This window comes from Siphateles boraxobius, unplaced genomic scaffold (assembly GCF_051911475.1).
Source record: "Siphateles boraxobius isolate OS27281-9 unplaced genomic scaffold, OSU_SipBor_1 9, whole genome shotgun sequence".
Lineage (NCBI taxonomy): Eukaryota > Metazoa > Chordata > Actinopteri > Cypriniformes > Leuciscidae > Siphateles > Siphateles boraxobius.
In genome coordinates, this window is record NW_027509219.1 from 12,090,661 (window position 1) to 12,114,740 (window position 24,080).

Here is a 24,080-nt window from a genome sequence, read left to right on the forward strand (position 1 = left end):
CCACTGAAGGCAAGTTGTATAGAGAACCCAAGTGCAGTTTATTTATCAATTAAACAAAACAAAAACATGGCATGAAGCAAAAGCATAAAACAAAAACCATGACGTGATACTTACCAATAGAGATTCCATTGAAACAAAACTTGACAAGGACACATGGCAAACATGAGGGCTTTAATACACAGACTAATGACAAGGGACTCCTGTGAACAAAGGACAGACATTAAAGGGGGGGTGAAATGCTCAGTTTCACTCAATCTCATGTTAATCTTGAGTACCTATAGAGTAGAATTGCATCCTTCATATCTCCAAAAAGTCTTTAGTTTTATTATATTTATAAAAGAAAGATAGGCTGTACCGAGTCTTTCCGGAAAAACCCGAGCGGGTGGAGGCGTACCGTGTGGGCGGAGCTAAATAATCACGACACGAGCGCGCGAAGCTTTTGCGTTGAGAGCGTCTGGAAGCTGTGAGTGACATCCGAAAATAAACCATGGCTAACAATCAGATTCAGCCATACATTTTTGATCCAGAATCAGAACCCGAGGCTGAGGTTAAAGACGACCAGCAGCAGCAGCAAACGACTACAGCAGGACGTCTCTATGTGGTGTGTAGGCCTACTGGAACGGTATAACTTATAACTTAAACAATATAAGGGCTCGTTCATACAGAACGCGTTTTTGCTCACAAAAACGTGAGATGGGCAGTGAAATGGGTGAAAAACATAAGGTCTCGAGCGTTTTTTTAAAAATAGAAATGATTTGAACTTGAGCGCAGTGTTTTTAGAACACCATGTCATGCGCGAGTTTTACAACATTTGTGTGTTGTAAACAGACAGACTGGTTTATGAGGACATGATTTATTTTTACAATAAACAAACTGACACCTACAGCGGCCAGCTAAACAAATGTATTTAAACACACATCATACATCGCATGCTCCATAGATACATTCCCAGATAGCAATGAGTCAGTGGTCCGCCGGCGGCGCTCCGGAGGCAGTAGAAGCGTCATAATGGCGTAATCGCAAACACGTTTGACGGCGCACCGCCGGCGGCAACCGCTTTTTAAAAAGCGGCAGCCGCCTTCCTACCGCCTTCGTTCCGCGGCCGGCCCGCCGGCCAGCCGCCGTTCCGCCGCCGTTATACCGAAGGCGAATCTTCCGCGGTCCGTCGGAGGCAAACGCTATTTTCGAGCTATGACGTGTCGCCGCTTATTATTTATATATATTTGTAGTTTATATATATATATATAAAATGCAGTTTATCAAAAATAATGATTGATCAAACCAGACAATTTTCCATTTGACGTTTTAATTCCACAGTGCAAAGTACAGTAACTGTCATTGAAACATGTCATATCACTGAAATATAAATAACAAAATACACACTAAAGAACATGCAGGTTTCCAATTAAATTTTGGTTAAAAATAAATAAATAAAAAACAGCCTTAGCCTACAAGCAAATTATAACACTTACAAATATTATTAATATAAAGAGGTCATCTCTGCGATGAAAATAATTACTAGTAAACATTAGTAGTAAGGATATTTGGTACCAAAGAATGTGCAGGATACCAAATAAAATCGCATTTACAAGCCATTCCTAACAACAGGATAAGTGCTAATAAACCACTATAATGGCACTGCTGACCTAGGGTACAAGATTTCACTGTGCAATAAGATCTGCGTCTCTTGTATCTGTGATAAACAACTTGACACATACACAAAAATTAGAGGTAAAAAGTAGTAGAACAAACCATTATAACAGCAATGCTGACCTGTGGCACAATGGTTTACAAACTCTATGTAACAATAGAATCAAAGTTAAGTACTGTGATGGAATGAAAAAAAGCAAATGTAGTAAGTAGAATATTTGGTACCAGGTAAATGTGCAATATAAAGTTTCAGAAGTATTCACAAGGAAGAAGAAAAAAGAAAAGAAAAAAAAAAGTAATTTCCACAGTGAACAGTGTGGATTGGGTGAGTGTAGTCTAACACTTCTGGCTTCTTTAGGCGTCTTGATGTTACTGACTGCAGGATAAAGACAGGGTTCCAGTTGTCAGTGATGCTGGGGTGTCAGTAGTCAGCCTAGGTTTAAGGGGTCGGCTGTGGGTCCCTCTCAGCAGTGCGGCGCCTTTTCCCACCTTCACGGTCAGATGCTCCTTTCAGGTAACGCGTAACAGTAACCTGGAGCGCCTCATCAGTGGCATCCTGGGTTGCTGGGTTCTTCCGGATGGCTCCTATTGAAAATGCAGATCTGTCATTCCATTTGAATGGCATAATGCCATTAACATCTACTTAAATATATGCGAGAAAAAAAAAAAAAAAATCCAACTTACTTAGAACAATGGTCTTCAGGAAGGTGTCTCTAAAACACGCTTTATCCCCTACACCAGTCCAGGTTGTATTGATGGCAAGGTGATTAGAGAAGATACTCTGAAGCATTCGCCAGACGGTTGTTTTTAGGTCCCTCCCACATTTGATTGCCAAAAACCGAAGCTGCAAATCCAAAAAAAAAAAAAAAAAAAAAAAGTGTTAAAAATTACATTTCTCTGAAGCTTATCATACACAAATATAAAATGTGACAGGCTGTGGATTCAGACTGTAAAATATGCAGTGTACAATCTTAATTTTACTTTTTAGATCGAGTTATAAACGGCACACTTACAAAACATTCCTGGAGCTCTTTATCCTGCCTCAAACTGTTGTCAAACAACACCAAATCTTCCTGGGTGTCTAGGGGGAGTAACAGATCCCCTGGCAGGGATAACTCTCCAACAGACACATTGGCACTGAAATGTTGCAGCATAGTGTCCATTTTGCTGTCCATGCTACGCACAACATCGCCAAACTCTCCAAGACGTCGCAGCATTAAGGTCTGATCTGCACCTACAGGGGTTCCCAGAATAAAATATTATAGTCAGTCCAGGTCCCTCAAATACTAAAACTATGACATTTATATCTAGGTCTACTACATGTGTAGGTGGCCTCAGTGGAATTAAACCAATAACCACAGGTGTTGTTTGCAAGTTGTACCTGATTGCCCAGTGCGAGCAAACGTCTTCAACATATTCCCAACTTGCTTCACCTGCTCTTGAAGTGAGCCGCTGTCATCCGAAGCTACAAAATGAAAGGCATATGGTTATTTTGGACCTACATCACGTACTCTTAAAGTTTACTTTTTTGTGCATGTTCTCACCTGCTCGTGCATTGCTTTCCCTCAGGGCTTGGATCTCCTCCCTCAGAGCTTGGTTCTCCCCCCTAAGGGCTTGGTTGTCATTTTGGAGTCTCTGGAAATCTACATAAAAAAACAAAACAAATAAAAACACCTAAAGGTACTATTTTCAATACTGTTAAAACACTGGACACTAAGACATAGGCCTAGAATATACCTTCATAGCTGAAAACTTGCTGTACACGAGATGCCAGGGGAGTCCAAGGGCCAATAACGGAGCGATGACTTTCTCCTATTGATAATCATTGACATGTAAAAATATGTTTAAGAGTCATTGCATACATTTAATGAATTGGACTTAAATGTAACAGTTTAGCGCAACAAATTACATACTTCCAGCGTTTTCACCCATATGCTGCCAGGGTAAATTTGCTGCTGGGGGTGTAAAGCTTAATACTTGACGAGCTGGGGGAGCAAACATAACCGCTTTAATTTCACTGCAGAGTATTGCATATTCAGTAATGAAACTATAATTTAACTGTGCAAAGCTAATGGAATGTACAACACACCTTGACACCTTTCATCCAGAACCTGCAGCGGCGAGAAACCAGTCAAGTGTCCTAATGAAAAACAGATTGTGATTAAAGGATTCCTCATATTAAATAGAAGTAATAGTTTCCAAAAAAAAAAAAAAAAAAACTTCACAAATAACATCACTTACTTGTACTGAAACTCTTGGCTCTGAGAAGTGGAGTCTGGATTTCTGGGGAGAAACCTGGTTCTGAGAAAGAGGAAACAAAAATTTGAAAATCTAACAAAGGGTATAATTAAGTGGGAGGATCACAAATCAAGCAACTACAGCAATTTTACATACCAGCTCTGAAGTCTACAGGTGGCTCAACATTTTCCTTGTTTTCTGGAATCAATGCAACTTCTGGAGCATCAGGCAGCACTGAAATCTTGTTACCAGGAACAATGTTTTCAAAGCTCAAGAGGTTGTCCAAACGACAGCACTGCTGGTGCATCTGGCAGACTAGACTCCTCTTCATCAGAAGAGGCCTGGGGTCTGTACTTGGAATTTGAAATTCTCTTTCTCTTTCCCTTCTTGTCATCATCTGTTGTTTCAACACTGGAACCCGCTTGGAAGCGCACCAAATATTGCATCGCCTCTTGCCAAGATTCTAGAGCAAGGAATAATGCATGAAAGAGTTATCCACCATAAACAGACAGAAAGAAAGAAAATACACAGATGAAAAGCAGGAAAATCAAATGCACAAGTTAGACCCATTTACCTGCTCCCTTCATAAACTTAAAATTATGTTTCTCCCAGGAGCTGTGTGGAGGCGTGCAGCGGATGGCTAAATTGTTGCCTTTATCTTTTTTGCGGAGGTTAAATGGGGGCCAAAAGCACATGCCCTCGCTGAGCCACACTTGGGGAACCACTGCAAATGGAAGATCCTCCTCATCAATAAACTGGACAGTGGCAAACAGCATCTAAAATAGAAGAAATATCTGAATAAATATGAATAAAGTATACATTGATTACCATCCAGGCAAAAGCAATACAATTTCAATTCTCACCCCTTCAAAAAAAGCAGTCATTTTTACAAGTGGATCAATGGGAAACCAGCCTTTCCATCTGGGCAAGGAAGAAGATAATATTTCTTCTGCACATTTGCTATGTTCGTAAAGCGGAGTGTGTCTGATAGCCCAGATAAATGAAAAATGCCTATCTTGGAAGATTCCACAGGGTAAGTGAAGAAATCGGCCATGTTCCGGAACCTCTTGTAGATGACCAAAGTGTTGTCCATTTCATTAATGATGACATTCTGTATAACAACTATGTCCTTATTTTTCAACAGGACACAGTTGTCTCCCTCTGAACGTTTCAAAACAAAGTCTTGAAAGTAACACTCCTCATACTGCTTTTTCACAGAAAGACCGTTGAGGAGTGGCCCATGGTTGTGCTCTCTCAAGGACCTTGTTTTGGAGATGTTTGTTCTGTGCTGACTTCTCTCGGACAATCGGCGAACAACCTGCTCCAGTGGTTGTGTAGGCTTGCGCAACAGTTTCTTCAGATGCCCAAGGAAGTTCTCAAATGGGAAGCATGAGATGTTGTCAAGGACACCATACTTCTTGGCATCTTGGCTGAGGTGCACCAATCCATGCATGTTGTATGTAACATGTTCTTTTCCATAAAGCTTGCTGCAGTGATCAACAAAGAGAACCAGTATTCCGTGTGCATAGTCTGCAAGGTCAGCACACAGGGACACATTCAGTAGGATGGTGATGCCAACTGAAAGCAGCATGAAGTTGTTGTACACTTGAATTGGTACAAGGCCCTTTAAGCTGACTGGTCCAGTGTACAAGAGGAACTGCCTGAACTCAGTAGCTTTCCAACGATCAACATCTTCCATGGATCGTTGCTTCCTGTTGAACTCGCAAGGAACATGAGGTGTGAAGGTCAGGAGTACTCTGGAGAGCTCTTTTACCATGCTGGGTGAAAATCTTGTCAGTCGTCGTCCCTTTAGCCAAAGATGCAACAACTTTCTTGTCACTCCAAGGCATACCAGATGCATATAATCCAGTGGGAACTGGGTGACCAAACCAACAGACAATAATGCCAATGGCGTTTCTCCACAATGATGACTATCATCAGAAAGTTCATCACAGACTGCATGGTCTAATCTTAGAGTAGCATCTGTTTGAGGAAAGGTCATCCTGTTCTCGTAGTGGACCCCCTTTTGAACACACTTGTCACACCCATAATATCCACTGTGACCTTTCACATTTCTAACAAGTGCACGAGCAGGGGCGTCACAGATGAATGATGATATTTTGAAAGGAAGTGCTCTCCTTTCAAACAGAACTCCTTCCGTTTCAAGTCGCTGTGCCTCTTCTACAAAAGGATTCAAAAAGTGAAGGCTGCTTGGCTTCTTTTTCCCATAATAGAGACCAATGACAAATGGAAGTTTGTTTTGCTGGACATTACCCACGTATTGCTCAATTAAACCAAGAACTGGCCAGAACTGGGCGTTTGAGCTTTTGAAAAGTGGAAGTCCATCAACATTAACTTGCATTGAAACTGCCGTTAACTTCTGCAATTGAGGAGACACTAAAAACTGCGATAGTATTCCACTTTCAATTCCAGAGTGATGGTATACACCACCTGAGAGTTCTGTTGTTTTAACACAAGTCACTGTTTTAAGAAGGGTTCTTGGGTCTTTAGGAAGGGTTGGGTGATCCTTGGACAAAATGGTTAAAAGCTTACCAAGTGCCACATGTGGAATCATGTTGTCAATAGCCCACCCTGCCAACTGTGTCCTTAGGCAATCCTCTTCCTCTTCACTATCTTCTGTGCTTGAGGAAAACATTTCACCAGGTTCATGTACCTCATCAAGAGTTATTTCCTGTGCTTCAGAGGTTACAGTTTGTCCATGGCTTGTAGCCATTCCATGTTGATGTTCATTAACAGGAGGATTTACTTGGTCAAAGTCAGGAATGGCAGCAAGTATAGCATTGTTTGCCGCTGCAATATCCTGTTTGTCCCTATCAACTCCTTTCAATATTCTTCTCCTTTTGGCCCAGTAACTAGACATTGTAACTAACAATGCATTTACCTTTAAAGCCAAAATGATTGTCCAACAGTAGTTCTCTTTGGTGAAGATAATCAGTTATGCTCCGGTCAAGGTATCTGCAAGAAAATGTGAACAAAGACACATTGTTAACATTAGGAATATACAATAGCTTGGCTGAAGGGGGAAAAACTGATCAGTCAAATGTGGAACAGTGAAAGTGTTAAAAATAAAATTTACTCATTCAGTGTAGTTATTCAAGTGAACACAGCATTGCCCTCCAACATAAAAAGCACAGCAGTTCAGATAATTATAACTCATCATAATCCCCTTAAATCCTAGAAGTACAGTAGCAACACAACACATGCTAGCTAACACTTGCTAGCCACTGTAGCTACAAGGTGAACTGAACAACAGCACATGCTAGCTAACACTTGCTAGCCACTGTAGCTACATGGTGAACTGAACAACACCGCACATGCTAGCTAACACTTGCTAGCCACTGTAACTACATGGTGAACTGAACAACACAGCACATGCTAGCTTAACACTTGCTAGCCACTGTAGCTACATGGTGAACTGAACAACACAGCACATGCTAGCTAACACTTGCTAGCCACTGTAACTACATGGTGAACTGAACAACACAGCACATGCTAGCTAACACTTGCTAGCCACTGTAACTACATGGTGAACTGAACACAGCACATGCTAGCTAACACTTGCTAGCCACTGTAACTACATGGTGAACTGAACAAGCAGCATACTTTTATTAAATTATTTTGTTTGCCTGATCAACCTATATACATCATTCTGCTTTGTTAGTAAACACCAAAAGTTATACTCTGTCTTTCTAGATGTAGAAAGGTAACTAACTACAGTAGGTAGCCAAAGCTTTACATCTAGAAAGACAGAGCATAACTTTTGGTGTTTACTAACAAAGCAGAATTATGTATAAAGGTTGATCAGACAAACAAAATAATTTAATAAAAGTATGCTGCTAGTTTAGTTCACCATGTAGCTAGAGTGACTAGCAAGTGTTAGCTAACACATCCTGTTTTTCCTTTGTTACAGTTACACACTGATGTTAAGCAATGTTGCTGGTTATGTTACATGTAGAAAGGTAACTAGCTACAGTAGGTAGCCAAAGCTTTAAATGTAACATAACTAGCAACATTGCTTAAAATCAGTGTAACTGTAACAAAGGCAAAACAGCATGTGTTAGCTAAAACTTGCTAGCAACTCTAGCTAGCAGCTACTTGTTCAGACAAACAAAATCATTTAAACAACCTATACACAACGTTAACGTTAGTCTTTCCAGATGTAAATCTTTGGCTACCTACTGTAGTAGCTAGATACATTTCAACATGTAGAACATGCTTGAACTCAGTGTAAAAAAAAAGAAATGTGTTAGCTAACACTGAACTAGACTAACAGCATGCGTGTCGGAACAAACAATTGAAAACAACCTAACGTTACCATATATGCATACTTCTGTTTAGCTAGAAAACACCACAAGTTATACTGATCAGTCTTTCTTGTCATAGATTTCGCTACCTACTGATCCACATTAACTTAACAAATGGGCGGCAGCATAATTGTCCATACAAGTAAGTTAACGTTAACTCAACTGTTAGTTCAGGAACTGGTTACGTAACTTAGTTAATTCGACTGACCAAAACTAACTTAAAACACAAACTGTAACTTACTCACACACATATAAGTTAAACATGTGCATCTTAGAAGAAAAGAAAAACTCAACGCCTGGCAGAAACCAAGTAGCTATTTCAGAAAGTTAATAGTAACATGGCAGCCATTTTGTAAACGAGGCTAACTTACTTTAGCCTTACTTTAGCTTGACGAGTAAGGCAAGAACAAAGATGACTACAGATATTACAACGAAGAACAATGTAAACATAATATTGCGTTACATAAAAAGGAAACATGTACTTACTTAAACGTTGGTCGTCGACAGAAACTCGCGATTGAGCGGCGACCTGATGTGCTCCAGTTATATTGTTTGTGGAGGGGTTAGCCGCAGTGGGCGGCTCCCCACTCCCGTGCGTCATCGAGCCACCGTTTGAGCCCCGCCTCAAAAAATCCAGAACAATCGTACATCCAATGGCGCGGGGGCGTCTCTGATGTGCGACCAATGAACTTAGCCCTACGTCATTACGCGATCTTCAGTCTTCACGTACCTTCGCGGGGTTTCAGACACGTGACACGACTTCCACCAATCAGATGCATCACGGAGGGATTGTGGGATTGTTCAGGATTGTGGGTAATGAAGTACTTATCCAATACATTGCGAATAAAAAGGATTTATCTTAAAACAAGGTTAGTGCCCCATGAACTTTTGGCGTTTATATGAGCATATACAATCGCTTAGTACAGCCGTAGCTGGTTTTAAGTCTACCATGTATGGTTACGTTTTAATGGCTTATATCCCAACTGTCAATGGAGAAATTGTATTGCATTTTTACTTCCGGCACCGGCTGTGGGCGGGACTGTGATGCTCTATTCACTTCACAGTTCACAGTCCTGTCTATGTTCACAGTCTTTGCGTTAGCAATACATTTCTAACATCTATAATTGGTTTATATATTTTTTGCATTGCTTTTACAGGAAATTTAACACTTTCTGAACCATTTCTGCAGGTCGCAATTGCAAATTAATCCACCTGTAAAAGGTCAAATTTAAAAAAAAATCGAGATTGGGAAAAATTAAAGACATCCTGAAAAGTCAGAGAGACAAAATATTTCTAAATATTTCACAAATCTGCCAGCGCAGCTGTGGAGATTTTAGCTTTTTGTTTGAGTTTATCCTTCAGATCAAAACAGAGATTTTCATATTTATGATAGATATTATCATGGTTGTAAATTAAAAATATATAAAGTAGACCTACCCAATATTTTGGCCATGTTGCAGATGTCTTTCACTGCTAAAAAAAACATCAACTAATATTTGATATAATTCACATAGGCTATTATGATTTTATAATTGCTTCAAATGTGAAAAGTAGTAAAAATGCTGTCAGTTCCACTAACATTCTAACTCCCAACATGCCAATAGCCATGGCTGAGTAGAAATTCTTGTTTTTAAAAGCGTCTTGCCGCCAGCCGGCCGCGGTCCATTAGACGGAGGCAACCGCCAGAGAAAATGAAGCAGTCGGCCCGCTGGCTATTTGCCGGCGGCATCTCGCAAGAAATGGGAGTGACGTATTCGGCGGCAAACGTTTCTTCTCCGCCAGCGGGACGCACCTATAGCCGAAAGCTTGGGGCCGGCGGCAAAAAGAAGCCGTGCGGATATTTTTTGCTATCTGGGTTAACTGTTTGTGATCATGTTATTTACTTTCTGTGCTTACACGCCGATAGTTAACAACTCACAGACATTTGAAGCAGTTTTACTCACCTCCTGCGGTTCCAACGCACGACCGTGAACCTTTATCGTTGGGACTGCTCCATCTTTGAGTATTAGGCGATCTGCAAATCCGGCGTTGAACTGGGCCTTGTTTATAAAACTATTACTGTCGAAATGAAGGGAACAAACAAAAACACTTGCACAACTCCGTTGCTGCTCTGGAAAAACAAAATCCATCCACAGGTCCCTTAACGCTGGGTTCTTTGGAAATTTGTGCAATGTTGTCTTGCCCTGGCAACCAAAAACACACTTTTTTGGTGCCATTTTTTTAATTGCAGCGCAGCCGAGCCCAGCGCTCTGATGGGCATAGGCGTACTCTCGCACGCACTAGGCTACAGATGCGCGCGCGCACTTCCGGGAGAAGTGCCGTTAAGACCCGTATAAGGAAATTCCGGCGACTCTGACGTCACACAGGCCCGTATTCGAAAAAAACTTTCCGAAACTTGTGACAAACCGGAAGGAGTATTTTTGGAACAGAATTACTCCATCAAACTTACAACTTCATTTTTGAAACTTTGTCCATGTTTAGCATGGGAATCCAACTCAGTGTGAAAAACTCACTAAGCATGAAACAGCATTTCACCCCCCCTTTAACCAATGACAAGACAGATGGTAGGATCACATGACAAACAAGGAATCACATGACAGACATGGAACGTGACATGAACATACCAAGACTTGACAGAGACAGGACCAAATCGTGACACTGGCCAACAGCAGAAAGTGACCACTAGAGGACAGCAAATGTTTTCAAGTAAATCTAATGTCTATTCAATTTCACAGATAGATCAAACCCACCATCTTGAACACATTTGTTTTATTTGTTTACAAAAATACCTTTGTTGTAGTATATACTGTTTGACAATGTTAGACATGCAGCTTGAGGATGCTATTACATTGTCTTATATAATTGGATTTATTAAACTTTAAACAAGTCAATTAAATTGTCAGGTTCATGTAAATAGAAAATACTCAACTCAAATTTGACTTTAATGAAATAGCATGCAGATCTGTTCCCATAGACCATCATGATTTTCATGAATTACTTTTAGTGTTTTTCTACTTCTACATGTATGTTTTGGTTCTATTTAAAAAATAGCAGTTGTTCTTGCCTTGCAGCAAAGTAATGTATGTTCAGGCTTTATCAATACCCGGCTTACATCCTCTCTCTTTCATTTTCTGAGGGCAATACAAATATTTTCTCTGAGTCTGAACTGGAAGGGAATGCTGGGAGACGAGAGACCTCTGGGTATTCCACACAACTCTGCTGCTGTTTTATGAATTTATAGTGTTCATTTAATCAGAAAATCTATGGCATTGATGGGAGTCTTGAGTTACACCCTTTGAAAATGTTCAGAATCTGAATAATTCATTCAACATATAACAGTACAGCATATAGATACAAAATGAAAGTGTATAAAGAATGACTGATTTAGAGAGTTGTGAGCATGTCATTGTGTTCTTCAGTGGCTTAAAAATTAACTGATTCTTAATATATATAATGTATATGTATTTATTATTATTTTTGGAATGATGCATTTGAGATATTTTGAAGAATGTTTCTAACAAAACAGTTGTGAGGCAACATTGAATTTCATAGTATGGGGAAGAAATACTATGGAAGTCAATGGGGTCCATCAACTGTTTGGTTACCGACATTCTTCAAAATATCTTCTTTTGTGTTTACCGAACAAAGAAATCTATACAGGCTTGGAACAACTTGAGGGTGTATAAATGAAGACAGAATTTTTACTTTTGAGTGAACTATTCCTTTAAGCAGCACAACTGTCTTCACCATTGATTATTATAATAAGAAATATTTCTTGAGCATCAAATCAGCATATTAGAATAATTTATAGCATATTAGAATGAGGGATCATGTGACATTGAAGACTGGAAGACACTGAAGTTTCGCTTGGAATAAATTACATTTTAAAATATACTGAAATAAGAAAAAGAGACTTTAAAAAATCTTACCGACCCTAACCTTTTGAATAGTAACGTATATGGATATAGTATGTTCACAAGACAACTAATGGAACTGATTTCAAAGTATCTGTATTTGACCTTTCGGTGTGCACTATAGTTAAATGTGCCTATAGTTTCAAAATCAACAGCTGTTTTTGTTTAATTTTTTCTTGCATTGAGATACTTTTCTTTTTGACCTTCAAAAGTCTTATGTAATGCTACTCCCCAGTGCTAAAAGACACCAGACATGATTTTTGGATGAAAAATATTTTTTTGTATATATATATATATATATATATATATATATATATGTATATATATATATATCAAGTCGGAAAGAAATAAAAAGCACCAAAACCCACAGGTATTCAATTTTCAATGAATCATAATAATCGGTGTCAATACCATTCACTGAGAAAGACCAGATGGGTGTCAGAAATCCTAAAAGGTCTATCATTCTATCCTGGACTATATTGAAGGTGAGAACATTGCAGCCGGTACTAAAACCCTTCTTCTAAAAATGTCACAAGACATTTGAGTTTAATAACCCTAAAGTGGTCCAATGTGCCAGTCTGAACGGCTCTGATTCAATCAAACAGTTTTTTGCAAAGCAGATATTCTGTATTGTAAGGGCATGAAAGGCCACACACAACTGTGCCGTCACGTCACTCTCAGACTTAATCCAGGCTTCTCCACCTGTTCACATGACTTTCTAGCTCACACACTGTCTTAGTCTCATGGGGCCCCTCTGGTCCCCACAAAAATGTCTTGGTAGTTTTCATTTCATGAGACTGGGACCCCCTGTCAGTGCTCATTATTTTGGGGTGGGGGCTTCCTGGCGCTCCAGTCCTTGTTTTTAATAAGCAGGGATTTCCTTTTATTTCTATGGTATGTCGCATGTCATTCATCTGCCGCGTAAATCTGCTGTCATCACAGGCTTGTCTTGTCCTTGTTTTGGATCGGCAGGGTTCAGACTTTGTGCTGAAGCGATAGCCAAATGAAGTTCTATAAAACGATGGCAGGACGCTAACAGAGAGAAACGGATTTCTGTTTGTCTGGGTGGACGGGAACGTTAGAGGTGTAGCTGTGGTCAGAGAACGTGTTTTGGCATCATACGCTTTGTAAGAACTACTAATCGATATTGTCCTCCTATATATGACATCAGTCTTCTCTGTGACGACATATTCTGGCTTGTCCTCCATGATATTAAAAGATCTGCCAATGTCACATTGACTTTCTGTGATTTCTTGTTGTCTGTTGTCGTCTTGTTGGCGTCTCTCCTCCATCATGTCACTCTCAAAGGTTTCCTCTGGAGTATTGTTCTGTGTGTCATTCCGACAGGTATCTGTAATATCATATCTTGTGACATCTGTGAAATCATTTTGTCCTTCATCTTCTGTTTTGTTGATGGTGATGTCTTGTTTTTGGCTCTCCATGGTAATGTTATGCTCTCCGAGTTCCTCTGTGACGTCTTGGTTCTCGTGCACCTCTGAGCTGCTTTTAAGGAAAACAAATTGTCAACACTTGAAGGGAAAAAAAGGTACATTGTAAAAAATATTTTGCTGCAATTAGTTATAACAACTTAACATTTGTTGAGATAAATATCCAACTTAACTAAACTAATCTAAAGTTAACTAAACTTAATATTTTAAGTCAAGCACGAACACGTTTATTTTTAAGTTGAAACAACACATTATTTCTTATTCTAATGTTGAATTTTAAGTTAATCATAGAAATCCTTTTTACAGTGAGAAAACAGACAGTTTACATCACATCTTGTTTGGAAAATCCTGCGCAGATGGACTATAAAGTTTACATATTTGTCCGTAGATTAAAAGACTGTTTGTCTGGAGGGCAAAATAATTTTACAGCATATTACTTTTAAAACTATTTTGTTTTAGATGTCCAAAAGTCATAAAGAATGATTACATCCTGAGCCTAAGTAAACCAGAAATCTCTTATTACAGCACCCGGGAGATCTATGTTCAGAGAAAAGAGTTTTGCTAGCCTGGAACATGAGCAAAAGCCTAATGTGAATTTATATTTGCAGCCTGACTTACAGCTGTATTACAGCTGCTATGATACTGAAACATGCAGTGAACTATATAGTCATGGGAAACTGAAAATATGTAGAGGACAAAACGTAAAAATTTCCATTGTAATGTGAGTAGATTGAAGATTAGCTCTATTGGCACTCTGAAAATGCTTTAACAGTACAGGTGGCATCAATACTTATTTAGGTTTATTAAGTCAGCGATGTGACTTATGCTGGCTGCATTCATGTGATTTGAAGGAGGCGTAGCTTTAGAGACGCTCTGAAGGGAGGGTGGGATCTTATGCTTTCAAAGCTTGCTTTTGCTAGCCTCACCGAAAATTGCCTTCCCTACCTTTAATTTATTTAAAAATACAATAAATGCAATTCATACATAAATAGCTTGAAGCACCTCTTCCATTATGAGCATGTTTTAGCCTCTGAACTAAAATAAAATTTGACATATTTTTGAGGAATAAAGTAAAAAATGTCAGAGTGATACAACTGTCCTGATATCATACAGAAAAAAAAGCCTCATTAAAAGAATGAAATTCCTGAAAGAAAAACCTGAAAATTGGCATAATCTTTTATTAAGTTCTCTCAATATCTGTAATGTAATTTGGTGTGTAATGTGATGTGATGTGATGTGATGTGATGTGTGTCAAAAACAAATTTTCTCATTGGAATGCAAAAGGCTTAAATATTTTTCTTCCCCTCTCGTATCATGATTTTCCAACACCATGTCCTCTTAGGGGCACCTTATAAACATTAGTGGTATAAAGATAAAGCCACATGAATCAAAGTTCATCACAGGTAGCTTTTCCACAAGCTGAGGTAAATAGGCTACTAATATGTAGAAGGTGCACAATGTCATGTAGGCTACACATAAAAGACACAATCATGGAAACATACATGACACTAAAACAATGCAATAAACATTCATTTAGCATAATTGTAACATAGAATGTAGCATTACAAAATGTTATGTTTCATTTTTTGGAGGGTAAACAATGAAGATTATTCTTTATCATGGACACTCATTTGTCACTGACCCAATTACTGACTGTATATCAACTGAAATTTACTTGCGCTGGATTGCATTATGAGTGGGCCCCTTCCACCCTGGCCAAATGAAAATGCAAAGACACAGAAGACCTTAGTGGGACCCCCTCACCACAGGAGTTAAGACAATGTTCCTACCCTGACGACGGCCCTGCAGCTCAGTAATGTCTGTTGAGTGCAGTTGATGAGTTATATTTACTTCATCTGTGAGCGTCAGGTTAATGCCATTCCTAGCATGAGTTCCTCTAGTATGTTGTGAGTTTCCATGGAAGTGAGAACATCATACTGTCACCATCTGAATGGCAGACACTAACCACACGGCTAACAATGTCACTTAATACTACCTCTGTGGCACAGAGGACTCATGATATCACTCACGTATCCTTAGTAACCGCTCAAGGGGATGGATGAATGAGTCCAATATTTTTGGCATTCGAATATGCTGGCCATCTATTTCGTTTTTACTGTACAAGGGCTTTACACTTAATCTGTTCTTACTTCCAAGGTGTCCGATACTGCCACATGTTGAAGAGACAAGGCTGGCAACGAGATGTCAATGAGAAACCTTTGGCTTCAATAGAGTGCTGCAGGGTTCACTTATTTTTGTAGGCCAATCTGAAGGTAGCATCACCCTGTTTTCCTTGGCAAAAACCTTGTGGTCTACTAACTCCTTGTTAGGAGTTAGTAAGCGGAAAAACACACGAGACAGGAGTAGTGAACTTCATCCATCTCGTTTACTCTTCACTCTTCGCTTTCTCCACACACATTACATCATTACACAACTCTTCATAATAATAGTGACAACATAATTCACTCATGAACACAACAAACCTAATAGGGTTTATCCGTTGGCGTTTGAATTACTGCTTAAGTTAAGCTCTATGACCAACAAACATTTATGATTCTTACACATTTTGTAGAAGATAATCTTCATAAATGAACATAAGTTTTATGAAATTTGAAGATAATCTCAACAAATGAACACCACTTTTATGAATTTTGATGCCAAAATACAATTTTAGGCATTTTTTTTGTTTGTTTTGCCCTAAAAAAGTATGTCATTCCTGCAGCACGCTATAGATTTACAAAGAGGAGTTTTATCATTATGAAATTATATGTTTGGGAATAATATTGTCACCATGACATATTTTGAGGTATGATTTTCACTTCGAACATCCACAATAATTTTAATAGCCCAAAATTTCCCTATTACAATATATGTTTAAGCACCTAACCTAAACATTTTTCAATAAAATAACATTATATAAAACACATATTTGGCTATACAGATAAAAGTTCAATAATGTCTTCCATAAAATTACAAATATTCCAAGTATTTTGAATCTATCACATTGTGTGAGTAACAGACGCAATTAATTGATTAGCCTATTGCGTCATTCAGCCCGATTCCGTCCTAACGCTCATATTGCCCTCTGAAATAGTGTTACAATGCGAAATGCCATTGGCGTTTCATAATCTATAGTGAAATGCTAAAGTTTGTATTTTTCTTTGAACGAAATGTGACCAGAAGATTATATGTTTGTTCGGAGCATTTGACTGCCGATCGTAATTGTAAGTGAGGTACAGTGTGATGAAAGATGTTGAAAGATGAAGAAGACAACTGTATTGGATCAGACAGCAGCTGCATCACAAACCGTAAGTAAATTATTTCATTAAACTTTGTCTGTAAATGACTTTTATATGGATAATGTTTTCAAAACACTATGCAATAGCGAGTGGGCGTTGATACTGTTTCCTATGCAAAGACGTTAGCCAATCATTTAGTCCACCAGTTCAGTTTTAGTTTTACCTATTATCCTGTCCCGCAGCTGTGTCTTCTCCCTGGTCCTGCTGATGGTATGATGAAGGCAGGTAGAGATGTAGGGATGGGGTTAGATTGCCCTCAGTAAAATCTCCATGTGTATCTTGAAGGACATTTTGGTCATCTTTTTTTCTCCAGACAATTTTACACATGGGAGTTTCTCCATAAAGAATGAAACGACTGAGAATTAGTGAGTGAGAAATGAACTAAGAATGATTTGTAAATTTGCTGCTCATGGTAACTGTGTCTTGTAAGCATTTGACACTATTTACTTTGAGAAGGAGAACATAGCAACAACGTTCTTCCGCTAGTTTATAACTTTAATCATGAGACCTTTGAGATGACGTAAACAATTTATTCAATCTCATGTTCGCAGGTCAATAATTACATTTGTCTCAGATTCCACACAACACTCTCAGTGTGCCTTTGCTAAGCGAAAAACTGTTGAATGAGTTTTTCGAACATTATCTTTCATTTTGTTATTAAATATTTAATGGCGTGTATTTCATATGGAATAGCATTTGAAAAGTAAAAAGTGCATGTGCTGCATCAAGGAGTCAAATCGTTAGAAACGATTTGTTCATCGTGCTAATCTTCACAAGTTAACTTTTATGAATTTTTAAGCCCAGATTAAATTTTCCTAATTTCTTATGGTTTTTGCCAACAAAAATAAGTCATCACCGCAGCACTCTATAGACTTATGCAAAGGGGAATTTTATCATCATGACATCATGTGTTTAGGGAATCATTTTTGTCATTTGGTCTACAGAGAGTCGTATACCTGGTGTGCTTAGTGCTCGGCGTCTCATCTGATTCTCCAGTGGGACAGTGGAAGGCCGGTGGGTTGAATCCAGCGTGACTCTCTGTCTGTGTATTCCGCTCTTTGCTCTCTCTCTGTCCTCTGTTCTTTTTATCGCAGTGTATGATTCCCATACCCTCACTTCACCCTCTTTTTCAAAACAGTCTCTACTGCATTTCTGTCTCCTTGCAGAAGTGGAATGAGGTCTGTCTTTCTCGTCTTTATGAGGTGATGATGTGGAGCAGTTGGAGGGCCGTGGTGACAGGACACATCGCACTCCACATGCTGCGAGAACATAAACAGAGATCTTGATTAATAGGGTTTAAACGTCTTTAACTGCAGCTGCTGCCAGCATCAGCTGAATCTTGGTAAAGTATTAGGCATATTTATTTAAGTAGCCGAATAGGCAGGATAAAGTATATTAGTATCACAGGCTGACTGTACATTTTCCCTCGCATAATATGTACAGTAAATAAGGAATAATTGATGACAGGCAGTTGCATTTTTGAAAAATAATGCACAAGCAAGGTGGCAATGCAGTCACAATGTAAAGTGGAGTCCAATAGATAATAAAAAGTCATTTAAATTGTTTGTCATTTTTATACTATTATTAGTCATATTTAATTGTTTGGTCAATATATTTTTGGGCTTTGCTTAATTTGCTGTTTTTGAGACTTGTGAAATAGCTAAAATAATTTGACGAAGTTTTATGGAACTAACTAACTAACAATGTAAAAATATATATATATATGATCAATAATTTATGACAACATATGTTTCTACATTACTTTAAAATAATTTTCAACTTTTTTAAAGATTTAACTTAATCCTTTAACTTAACTTTTTGTTATGAAGTCTTTTAATGTAATTTAAGTTTAAATTATTTAAACATCCAAGCTGATTGTACTTAAAAATGTACGGCAAGATTTAACTTCATTTCTTTTTTCACAGTGTACAGTATAATGCATTTGTGTCATTGGTTCCTTGTTTTGTTTGTGTTCCCGTGCTTTTGTTTTGTGACTTTTAGTTTCCTGTGCTCTATTTTGTAGTCCCTTTGTAGTTTTCTTGTTAATTAGTTTCCTGATTGTGTTCAGGTGTGTCTTGTTAGTCTAACCCAGTGGGTATATAAACCCCAGTGTTTCCTGTGTTCATAGTCAGGTATTTTCTTTCCATAGTTGTTTTGTTGGTGTTCTTAAAGGGATAGTTCACCCAAAAATGAAAATTCTGTCAGTATTTACTCACCCTCATGTTGTTCCAACCCCGTAAGACCTTCGTTCATCTTCGAAACACGAATTAAGATATTGTTGATGGAATCTGAGAGCTGGATCACTCCTCCATAGGCTTCTTCAGGGATTGAAACTTGCTGGCCCCGAAAAGTTATTAAAGACATTGTTAAAATAGTCCAAGGGACTACAGTGGCTCAATCTTAAGTTTATCAAGCGACGAAAATACTTTTTGTGCGCAAAAACAAACAAAAATAACGACTTTATTTCAACTATTCATTTCCTTCTCTGTGGGCCTCTAGTCAGTTAACGTAGTGTGATTCCGTAGAGCTACGTCACACGTAGGCTCACTATTGGCCGACGCTGGTCTTGTGGGTGATGCGTGTGACGTAGAACAACAGAAGCACTACGCTATGACACTAGTGAACTGACTCGAGGCCCACAGAGAATGAAATGAATAGTTGAAATAAAGTCGTTATTTTTGTCTTTTTTGCGCACAAAAAGTATTCTCGTCGTTTGATAAACTTAAGATTGAGCCACTGTAGTCACTTGGACTATTTTAACGATATATTTAATAACTTTTCGGGTCTTACGGGGTTGGAACAACATGAGGGTGAGTAAATACTGACAGAATTTTCATTTTTGGGTGAACTATCCCTTTAATTATTGTTTCCTTAGTTCGTAGATGTTCTGCTCCTTGTTTTTTGGGGGGTTTTTTTTGGTTGTTTTGTTAATAAATTATTAATGTAATTGGATACTACTGTCCTGCGTCTTTAAAGTTCAGCTTTGCATGGAAAATTATTGTCTTAGAATATTTATCAACCAATCAGAAGCAAGCATCCAACTGCCCAGTGGTATGATATATGATATGATATGATATGATATATCATATCATATTTAGTTTAGGGTCCAATTCTCACTATTAACTTGCTTATTACCATGCATATTACTAGGATATAGGTGTTTATTGGTGCTTATAAAGCACATATTAATGCATTTTTCTGCATGACCTTTTTCTACTTCCCTTAATCCTACTCAGTACTTAAACTCAACAACTACTTTATTAAAAAGCGATAATTATGAGTTTATTGAGGTAAAAGTCATAGTTAATAGTTAGTTAATAGTGAGAATTGGACCCTAAACTAAAGTGTGACATAATAAAATAGAATAGAATAGAATAGAATAATAGAATAGAATAGAATTTAAATACACCACATCTGTTTAATTGGTGTACAAAATCCCATTAAGTATGTGTAATGCAGTGTTTAAATATATATGTAACATTTTGCTCACATTTTAGAAAAGCATTGACATATAGTTACCAATGAGCAGAGCTTTTTTGCCTGTGAATGATTTCTTGGAGGTTTTCTCTGAGAGGTTTCTTGAATCTTTAAAGTACCTCCCCTGAAGCATGCCGTTGCTATAGGCATCAGTGTTTGGAGAAGATGATCCATGTTGGTGTATTGGAAATGTGTTAAGAGGTGGGACACCTCTCTGGTTTGTGACTTGGAGCTGCAGTCTTTGTTTCAATATAGAGTTCCATGCCATTGAGCCTGCTGTTCTGATGGATCCTGTGTGGTCTCTGAAACGTCTCACGGGACAGAAATGCATCGCATGGCTGTGCCCATTTTTGTTCATGGCTCAATAAGGGGTACCTCACTGAATCTAAAGTGATAGCTTACAAGTTACACCTAGAGAATGTATGAAGAAAGAACGAGAGAGAAAACACACAGTCATAATAAATCTTACTTTCTGTCATTTCTGTTATTACCTTTTGAACTTTGTACTTTAACACAATAGCCATGCATTTAAGAACATATTTCTATAAAAGGGTACATCAGACTTCCAAAAATATGTTATGGTCAAACTCAACTTTATTAATGATGACTTGATTATTTACACAATACAAATAATATGAACATGATGCAACCCAACGGGATGAAAATAAAGAGCTATATTTACCCATTGTTTAGCGAGAAATTAAGAGTGAATTTACATGAGAACATCAACTTGAAATGAATTTAGATTTTTTTTTAACCATGGAAATTTTACAATTATCATCCAAATTTATATAACAGAATGGAATGTATGGAGCCACGAAAGGGTGGGAAAGTTATATTTCAATGGGTTTGTGTTTATTGCCAAACTTGTGCATTCTCTCAAAGCATTTGCATTCTCTCTGTTCAGGAATGAACAGAAAACTAGTGTTGTAAATAACATGTGATGAGAGGAAAAACTATGTCTGTGTCTAAAATCATAGGTACTTCTTTTGAATAATATTTATTTTTGTGACCGCTAACAAATGAGTTCTGTATAGTATGAATGTGTATATGAATGTAATCCGGACAAATGCTGCCATTGTCATGTGACCCACCAGTGTCAGTTGCGTCCTTTCATTGCCATTCACAACTCCTCTCCCGTGGCCTCATGGGATAGGAAAGTGTTCATTGTGTGGTTATTTACTGCCAGACATTTGCGTTCTGTCACAAAAATTTGCAAGCAATACTAAAAATGAGATGAGTGGAAAAACTTCAATGCTTTTGTAAGCAAATTTGTTGTGGGGAACGCAGAACTTTTGCAAGTGAATGCAAAGTTTATTGGGGGAACGCAATGGATCGAAAGTGAAAAACTATGCACGTTCACACGAGAGCAGACGTTGTTTCGTGAACGTGCATTGGAGATTAATATTTTGTCATAAAATTTATATTTTGTCAAAAAAATTATATCATAAAATTGAGGTTAAACCACTGGAGTCACATGGATAACTTTAATGATGTCTTTACTACCTTTCTTGGCCTTGCAAGTGGTAGTTACGTAGACTGTCAATGGAGGGACAGTAAGCGTTCAGATTTCATTAAAAAGATCTTCATTTCTGCTCTGAAGATGAACGAAAGGTCTTACAGGTTTGAAGCAACATGTGGGTGAGTAATTAATGACAGAATTTTCATTTTTGGGTGCACTAAACCTTTTTTATCCAATGTATAAAGACATAAAATGGGGTAGGACTATGTAAAATATACTAAAACGAGGACTGACCCTGCTAAACCTGGATTATCTGTCAGTTGGTGCTGTCAGTATGACTCATTTAAGGAATGTAAGAGCTGCATCTGCTGCCTGCACGGAACCCATGTGCTCTCTGCACATAACCCTCTTGCTCAGCGTTTTGATGTTTTATGATTTTGGACAGTCAGTTAAGCTCTAATCCCATGATGAAAAGGCTTTGGGATGGCATATGGAATGTGAAGTCAACGGTGACACCAATAAGGGCTTCATCATTATTCTTTAATTAGCTCAAGTTGTGCGGGTTTGTTTTTCTGTCTGTGCCACATATTGTAGCAAGACGTTCAGACAAACTTTAGGCAATTAGACATGATAAGCAACTGCTTTCCCAAATAAACTTTTTTAGCTGCTTTTAATGTTTTGCATGCATCCACATACTCATCAAATACTGTCTAAAGGTTTACCTTCCATTGATTTTATTTTAAAATCGTGTTTTAAAATAATATACTTAAGTCCGAACTGAATGTAATATTTTCAGAGACTTAAATGCATGTTATTTGTGATTAAATGAAACTTAGCCTATAGTTTAAACTGATACTAAATTAAATTAGTAGTGTTTTTTAAACCACATCATGACTTCAGTACATCTTTATATGTAATTTCATAATTACTATTGTCATTAAAATATGGTTAAAGTGCTCTGCTGAATGTACTGACAAGCATTTATGGTAACTAAAATATACTTTCATTTCATTTCTATTGTATGTCATGTATTTATTTGTAATTACACATTTTTAATGATGAAGGTGCAATTGAGTACAAATAAATTTTAGATATAAAACTACAGTTAAAATTATAATTATAATCAAGTACATGTCCTTTAGTCAACACATCAAAATAAGTGTTCTTAAAAGCATGGCAAAAAAGTAATGTTTTAAACAATGATTTTACTTTAAGGTGAAACTTTTAATTTAACATAATTGCAAAGTGCTTAAGTGTGATAAAAAAAACATAGTATTGCACTCTCTTTAAAAACACAAAAGTGGCCTTTTATTTAAGTAATATTATATTGTCTTTAAATTATATTGACATTCAACATAATTAGGTGCACTCCTTTTTCACAAGGTTTGCTTTGAAATCATCTCCTGTAATTTGTTTGCAGCTTTTACAATGAATCTAGTCTGTGCTGTGTGGGATAGGCGGAAACACATGGTTAAGGGCCTTCAATAGCCTGCACCATTCTCATGCACCCTCAAAATACACAACATCTGTAAATCCTTAAATTATCCACCAACCAAAGAGATACATACGTTCTCTTTCATGCGGCCCAACCCTGAAAAGGGATTGTTCATGAAAACCCCACTGGTTCCTTTGAGAAACGAGAAAACGTGTAGGAAGATTTCCATACAGTCTTTAATCGGCTTGTTTGAGAAGGTTGCAATTGTAATCTTACCTGCCAGTAAAGTTAAGGTCCGAAAGGTTTTAAACTCCAGTTCAAAAGTATAGATGTCTCTTTGTTGAAGGTTTGACCATCCTTGGAGTTTCCTAGGGAACTTGCAGCTTTGATTTGTGTTTTGGTTTAGTGTCTGGTGGCAAAGGTGAATGAGCAAGACCCATTATGTCGTCAATGGATACAACAACAAAACCTTGCATGAGCTCTATGTAATTATGTGTTTCAGTGTTAAACCAGGGCACCGTTTCAAATCCGAATGCTCAGCGTTTCCATGATTTCAGAACCTATTCCAGACAAATGTGTTCCAAATATCTATGCATCTGTAATCCACATTCTGTGCAATTTATTCTAAAGCTTTTGCAAACTACAAAAACACCATCTGAAGATTGTGAAACATATCGCATATGGATTAACATTCTGCCTGTTCGTTCCCCCTTCCCCACCCAATGTTAAACTGTCAGGGCATGATGATGGCTTCTAGCTAAGAAAAGCATGTTTTCGATTTATAAGCATGTGTATTCATTCCAATAGCATGTACATTTGATTCCAATAAAAA

The 24,080-nt window shown here is 37.9% G+C and overlaps 2 protein-coding genes across 3 annotated transcripts; both read right to left on the reverse strand.

Annotated features, from left to right (window-relative positions):
• Window positions 1-1,289: 1,289 nt before the first annotated feature.
• LOC143732095 (uncharacterized) lies at window positions 1,290-10,715 on the reverse strand. The gene is made up of 13 exons (XM_077222789.1): window positions 10,157-10,715; window positions 6,791-6,864; window positions 4,463-4,664; window positions 4,045-4,351; window positions 3,892-3,951; window positions 3,740-3,790; window positions 3,564-3,635; window positions 3,388-3,462; window positions 3,195-3,293; window positions 3,032-3,115; window positions 2,664-2,884; window positions 2,335-2,494; window positions 1,290-2,235 (listed from the first exon to the last, which is right to left on the reverse strand). The coding sequence occupies exons 4-13, from the start codon at window positions 4,283-4,285 to the stop codon at window positions 2,090-2,092; spliced, it is 1,209 nt and encodes a 402-aa protein (XP_077078904.1). The 5' UTR covers window positions 4,286-4,351; window positions 4,463-4,664; window positions 6,791-6,864; window positions 10,157-10,715; the 3' UTR covers window positions 1,290-2,089.
• A 1,772-nt stretch (window positions 10,716-12,487) lies between these two features.
• LOC143732083 (uncharacterized) lies at window positions 12,488-23,594 on the reverse strand. 2 transcript variants are annotated; one of them, XM_077222773.1, is made up of 5 exons: window positions 23,525-23,594; window positions 20,394-20,762; window positions 17,831-18,133; window positions 17,038-17,209; window positions 12,488-13,630 (listed from the first exon to the last, which is right to left on the reverse strand). In XM_077222773.1, exons 2-5 carry the CDS (start codon window positions 20,707-20,709, stop codon window positions 12,811-12,813), a joined length of 1,611 nt encoding a protein of 536 aa, XP_077078888.1. In that variant the 5' UTR covers window positions 20,710-20,762; window positions 23,525-23,594; the 3' UTR covers window positions 12,488-12,810. The 2 variants fall into 2 exon arrangements, with proteins under 2 accessions (XP_077078888.1, XP_077078890.1); XM_077222775.1 differs by lacking the exon at window positions 23,525-23,594 and having other exon boundaries at window positions 20,394-20,792.
• Window positions 23,595-24,080: the final 486 nt, after the last annotated feature.

What these genes read in the sequence shown, in the direction of transcription:
- LOC143732095 (XM_077222789.1), bottom strand. Translation starts at nt 4,285, where the DNA reads ATGATGACAAGAAGGGAAAGAGAAAGAGAATTTCAAATTCCAAGTACA. An exon ending in AGCCAAGAGTTTCAGTACAA is followed by an intron (nt 3,791 to 3,891) that starts GTAAGTGATGTT and finishes GTTTTTCATTAG; the next exon opens with GACACTTGACTGGTTTCTCG. An exon ending in CCTGAAGACCATTGTTCTAA is followed by an intron (nt 2,236 to 2,334) that starts GTAAGTTGGATT and finishes CATTTTCAATAG; the next exon opens with GAGCCATCCGGAAGAACCCA.
- LOC143732083 (XM_077222773.1), bottom strand. Translation starts at nt 20,709, where the DNA reads ATGAACAAAAATGGGCACAGCCATGCGATGCATTTCTGTCCCGTGAGA. An exon ending in CAAAAAAGCTCTGCTCATTG is followed by an intron (nt 18,134 to 20,393) that starts GTAACTATATGT and finishes ATGTTCTCGCAG; the next exon opens with CATGTGGAGTGCGATGTGTC. An exon ending in CCGAGCACTAAGCACACCAG is followed by an intron (nt 17,210 to 17,830) that starts GTATACGACTCT and finishes TTCTTTATGGAG; the next exon opens with AAACTCCCATGTGTAAAATT.